Source organism: Lygodium microphyllum, chromosome 30 (assembly GCF_053477565.2).
Source record: "Lygodium microphyllum isolate KBCC chromosome 30, Lygodium_microphyllum_v1.1.10, whole genome shotgun sequence".
Lineage (NCBI taxonomy): Eukaryota > Viridiplantae > Streptophyta > Polypodiopsida > Schizaeales > Lygodiaceae > Lygodium > Lygodium microphyllum.
The window spans coordinates 53,843,325-53,849,181 of record NC_141164.1 but is presented as its reverse complement, the minus strand read 5'-3'; the positions used below and the strand labels follow the sequence as shown (position 1 = coordinate 53,849,181).

The following is a 5,857-nucleotide window of genomic DNA, read 5'->3' as shown; positions in this document are numbered from 1 at the left end:
TGAAACATAGCTTGTTGTCGTATGTAGTAGTTGCATTCTTTTTCAGGATCATCTCCTACTCCAAGTTCCTAGCCTTGTTTATGTTACCTCTATGTTGACCTCAAAATTATCTTCTAATGGTTAGTAGGTTTGGATTTTTTTTCATTTTTTAAACAGGTTTTCTTTTGTATTGGTAGACTCTTTTTCCAACATTTGTTGTGTGGTTCACATACATATTTCTATTTTATTTACATATTATTTTGTAGACGTAGTGTTTGGTCTTATTTCTGTACATTGTTGCTTTTCAAATGGTTTGTGGGTGCTCTTTGGAGTTGTTGGTGGATGATTTGGTTGTGCTTGAGGTAGTGGCAACATTTGTAATAGTTGAGGCTAATACTCTGATGCCAATAGAAGTTTGGTTTCTTATTGATTTTCTTATCTCCACTGTTTGGTGAGGAATCTTAATATTGTCAGAGATGTTTCATTTCAATGTATTTCAAGTTTAAAATGGTTTTTTTTTTGGGTTAACTACATTATAAGGTTAAAAGAAGAAATGTTTGAGTACTTTCCTGTAATCATAGCAATAAATAGATTGATATGGGTACCATGGATTTTATTGTGGATGTCTCTATTAAGTAGCTATGTGATATTTTTTATGGTCACGATAGGCTTTTCATGACCATGAGTATAGTGGCTTGCTTCCATATACTTTTTTAGTGCATCATCAGCTTCTTCTTTTATGACTTTTTCTAAGGCCTCAATCGAGATGTTGAATTCATAATGTGCAACCTCAATTGCTTATATGGAGATGTGGTTCATTTTGGTATTTAGTAAGACTTGGGCAGTATTTGTTTATAGTGGATTCTCAAGCATGTCTTTGTATTGGAGTTCCAAATGATATAAAGTATCTCTTTTAGGAGTCCTATATATGAAATGTGTTTATGTTAGTTAGGTTACATTACAACCAAATTAAGACTTTGAAGATTTATGTCGCTTGTGATTTTGTTATGTTCACTAGGGAGATTGTTGTTGAGTAAATGCTTGGATATATCCATCAAATTTTGGAAGTTGTAGTTTGTGAAGCCATCGATGTCATTGCGATTGCACCTATGGTGAGATCAAGGTTCTCTATTGTCATTGCAATTGCTCCAACTGCCACCTCTTCTATCTTATAGAAGTCCTTGTCCTATTGACAATTTTGCAACATTGGCTCCTTGGGTTGCATTTATTTGAATTTCGATAGTGTGGATGTCTTCAAATGTGTAGTATTTATGTAGAAGTTGCTTGCTATACTTGTGGATGTCTTTCATGTGTACATTTGATTGCTATTCTTAGGTCTAAGAAATCTAAGATATCCTTCTCATCGATGATGTATTGGTGTAGGTATTCTTGTATCTCTTCTTTCATTGGGCATCGGTGCCTAATCACCTAGATGAATTGTAGGAATGGCAGGTCATGTGTGTGTTTGATTGAAGTGCACATGATGTAGTGTTGTCCATGTGTCTAATATACTGGTGAGTTGATGTGACTGCAAGGTTTTATTTGATGAATGGAATTATTTGTATATACTCAATTATGTTCTTTTTGAGATCTTCCTCATTCACCACAAAACCATAGAGTTGGCACTTGACATAGTATGATTGTGTTGTATTTTCATTGCTTATTAGTTCACTCTCGAATATAAATGTTACTAGTTGCAATAATATGTTGAAGAAGCAACCTTCAATTTAGTAACTCAGATGAAAACCAATAAATCATACCAATCTTTTATGTTACTAGATGATGTTTCCATAAGAGCCTTGTAGAGTGGCTTTGAGATCAAATCTAGATATGGCTTGGGTGATGCTCTAGTTTTTGTGGTAGTCATAGAATGTCAAGTGGTGTAAGCTTGATGGTCAGGCACAATATAAATCCATTGGGTGCATGATTATTTTCCTTGTCCATGTGAACTTTCATGGTCATATGCTAGTAGAGAAGGCGTCTATGTACTCAATAGCCTCACTTCTTGTCATATTCGAATTTGCATGCAACCCAAGACTGCTTCAAGCGTTACTATCTTGGACATTATTGTGACAATGAAGATTAGTTTTTGCTTATTTGAATCTAGGTCTTGTAGACCTAGACTCTTGGCATCTTTTGTTTAAATGTTTTAAGTTGAACATGTGGTGACCAAAAAGGTCTTAGATTCAATTTCTACATTCTGCACAGCCTAGTATAGGTGTGGAAAAAGGGAGATTTCAACCTCAGTCAATGGGTTAATAAAACAAGTGGCTTATCATTAGGATAGCCACTTGATTATGAGAAAAAAGGCAGGCTGACAACATACGTCAAAGCTTCTTACCATCTGCACACAACAGAAATGAAACTAAGCTGCTTTCACTTGACTCTGACTTGTTTTTCTCTATATTCCTAACACCAAATTCTTCTACAAACTCTTTTGTTCTCAACAGTGAGCTGTGATGTTAAACAACATATCCAATTTGGCCAAGGACCATATACAACATAATTCAAGTCTACTAATCTGATTGTCCTTGTAATCATCTTAGCACCTGTGTAGTTTTTTTGATGTATGATAAACAGAAGGAAACAAAAATTGTGCAATACCCAATGCTGTTTCCCCCTTTCTTGCATAAAGTACTACTCCAAAGGTGAATCAGGGCTAGATGGAGGAACAAACTCCTAAGGCCTGTCCATTGCTTGCTTGAGGAGCTAGTCACTTTGAGGACAAGGGCAAGTGGGTTGGTTGGAAAACCATTGCTCACTCGCAGTGAGGTAAGACATTGGGCTGATATTTGAAGTAGTTGTATTAAAATTGCTTCGAGGAGAAGGGCAAGTAGATTGGATGGAGAGCCATTACTTGCTCAAAATGAGGTTAACCATTGAGCTGATATCCAAAGTAATCTCCTGACCCTGCATTGCTCGCAGCTGCCTTTGATTGGATTTTGCTAAAGCACTTAGCATCTCCACAGTGTTGACTGAATAGTTCTGACATGTGCGAGCTCCATTTGCAAGTCATGTACACAGAGGGAAGCTACTATGATTACATTTCAGGCTTTCATTTTAGACACTCTTATTAAGAGTGTACAGTCTGCACAAATGTAAAGGTTTTGGCAAACTCAACCAATTTTTGTATTCTCCATATGGCTTGCAATCGTTATTTCAAGCAATAAAATGAGAATAGGAAACGGTTAGTCCCTTTTTTATTCGACTTTTCTAGTATGGTTAGTCCCGTCACAGCCTTGAATGAAGTAATTCATGGAATCTTTGATCCATAAGAATTCAGTTTTTTCATAAATACTCATCAATCCAAAGTCTATTTCCAATCTCTCACAATACCCCACATGACCTTCCACGCTGCTTTCATTCAAGTCCAGATCAAGCCAGGAGGAGGCAGATATCCTTTGTCTCTCATTGTCAACTGTCTAGCATTGCATATATCTGTGGATGGGCCTTTTCTCCCACCTGCTATTCTTGCATAGCACAGCTTTGATTTGTGTCATCGTAAATGTCTTGCGACATCCAATGTGGGCTTGGAAAATATCCTTCCAGTGATATTTTATGAACCATCTCTTCAAGTTTTGCATAAATCCTCTTGTTTTGTAGATGACTCTTGTCTCCAACATGAAATGAATGAACATTTCCAATTACATCTGTCCACCAACAACATCCTGGTTTCTTCCATGCTTTATTTTTTACTCTCATGGCTTCAATCTGATCTGCATCCTGTTGCATACCTGCAGCTGAATATATGTGACTCATGCAGACGTAAGCTGCAGCATACTTCTCATCCAATTGCACTGCACGTTCAAAGGCCAACCTTCCAAGCTTCACGTTTCCCCATTTTTGACAAGCACCCAACAGGGAAGACCACACTGAACGATCAGAAAATGGCATCTTCTCAATCACTGCTATTGCCTTGTCAAAATGGCCTGCACGACCAAAAAGATCAACCATGCAAGTGCGGTGCTCTACGGTTGGTACAATGCCATATACTGTGCTCATGGATGCAAAATACGTTTCTCCTGCCTTCAACAAACCTGCATAACAGCATGCATTAAGCACAACAAGGAATGTGACAGCATTGGGAGACAGGCCCTCTCGGAGCATCTGTTCAAAAAAATTCAGGGCTTCCTCAGCATACCCATGTTGGGTGTATCCTGCAATTAATGCAGTCCATGTGATGACATTCCTAGTGTGAAGCTTGACGAATACTTCTTGTGCCTTTGGAAGTGCACCACATTTGGCATACATATCCACCAATGCACTGCCAAGTACAACATTCTTCAGCAAATCCTCTCTGGCAATCATAGCATGTATTTTGTTGCCCTTCTCTGCTGCTCCTATGCTGCCACAGGCCTTTATGACACAAGCAAAGGTCACTGCATTTGGAGAGGGACCCTCACACTGCATCCGTTCGAAACAGCTCAGTGCTTCCTCACCATGTCCATGTTGAGCATATCCTGCAATCAGTGCAGTCCAAGTAACTACATCCCGAATTGGAAGCTCATCAAACACTTCCTGTGCTTTTGCAAGTGCACCACATTTGGCATACATACTGACTAATGCACTGCCAATGTAATAGTTCCTTTTGTGTAAACTCTTTTTGAGAATATCGGCATGTATTTTGCTCCCTGTATGAAGATCCTTTTGCTTGGCGCAAGCCTTCAAGGAGGCGACGAGAGCATTATCCCCTGGAAACTCCTCTTTTTGGAGGACGTTGAAGTTGCTAATAGATAACACATCCTCCTCATCCTTCTTTCCTTGTTGTGCTTTCTGATCGATTCTTCTTGACAGAGGCATCATATTTCCTTTCTCGACACATAACTCTCTGTGTTTAGGTTCTGTAGGTCTCATCATTGAATGCAGTGCTTCCCTTCTCAGCTCTTGAAGCCAGGGTGGATCGTGCCAGTTATTAAATTCCAAGGATCTTTGGTTGGTCTGTAATGTGCAAGACAACAATCTCTGTCACGAGCAAGACATTGCACTCTCATCTTAAAGAAAGGAAGTCACGCACACCTTGCCATCCCGACCATCACCCCACTGAGAGGGGTTTCTCAGGTATTTGATCCATGAAAAGTCCCAGTCTTCGTCTTCTTCTGCTTCCGTGAAGCTTCCTTGTGTTGCTGTGCTGACTGTGCGGACTCCAATCCTGTGTCGGACTTGTATGTACGCAAAGATTCTCCATTGTCCTGCCATAAGTCATCTCGCTCGCTCGCTCTCTCGCTCTCTCTGTGTGTCGATAATTAGCCTGCTAAACCTGTTTTGGTCATCACTAATCGTATGGCTAATGACGTTATCGTGCAATACGACCACGGGACTTTTACAATGGGCCAACAACCTCGTCTCTTCACGGAGGCAAAAGCTCTCACTCGGGGCACATGACGGGTCGGCAACGTTGGAGGTTGTTTTTTTTTTTTGGAAACTTCTAAAAGGTGCCCTAGGAATCCCTAGGCAGTGAGGCACCTTTTTTTTGGAAACTTCCAAAAGGTGCCCTAGAAATCCCTAATCGTGTGTTGCCCCTATTCTCTCCTCCAACCTATCGCCTCTCCTAGCCAAGCAGTGCATTCGATATGCAACGGCATAATGACAGCATCCAATCACGAGACTCGTTCCAATCTAGTGCTTCTTGCCTGTTGTGCTACCCGACACTGGTAAAAGGGGCACCTGCAAGCTTCTACAGGTACGTCTCCATGCATTGTAGAACAAGTTCACAATCCACTCATAGCAAACATGTTCAGTGTTCATCTGCAGCAATCAAAGCCATCAGTTTGCAAGTCCATCATACAGATATTCTCCACCAAGTGTGAACGATTGTCTTCATCATTTTCCCTGTTCACTATTCTTCATAATTTTCTCTTTGATAAGACTTGTCCCAAAT

General features: G+C 39.9%; 1 protein-coding gene across 2 annotated transcripts; it reads right to left on the bottom strand.

The window, feature by feature from the left end:
* Positions 1-2,124: 2,124 nt before the first annotated feature.
* On the bottom strand, positions 2,125-5,367 carry LOC148009856 (pentatricopeptide repeat-containing protein At4g16470-like). Of its 2 annotated transcripts, none has more exons than XM_087672451.1 (2): positions 4,996-5,367; positions 2,125-4,941 (listed from the first exon to the last, which is right to left on the bottom strand). In XM_087672451.1, exons 1-2 carry the CDS (start codon positions 5,173-5,175, stop codon positions 3,445-3,447), a joined length of 1,677 nt encoding a protein of 558 aa, XP_087528577.1. In that variant the 5' UTR covers positions 5,176-5,367; the 3' UTR covers positions 2,125-3,444. The 2 variants fall into 2 exon arrangements, with proteins under 2 accessions (XP_087528577.1, XP_087528578.1); XM_087672452.1 differs by having other exon boundaries at positions 2,126-4,917.
* Positions 5,368-5,857: the final 490 nt, after the last annotated feature.

Coding starts and splice junctions, on each gene's coding strand:
- LOC148009856 (XM_087672451.1), bottom strand. CDS start 5,175: ATGGCAGGACAATGGAGAATCTTTGCGTACATACAAGTCCGACACAGG. Junction 4,942..4,995: donor GTGATGGTCGGGATGGCAAG/GTGTGCGTGACT, acceptor TGCTCGTGACAG/AGATTGTTGTCTTGCACATT.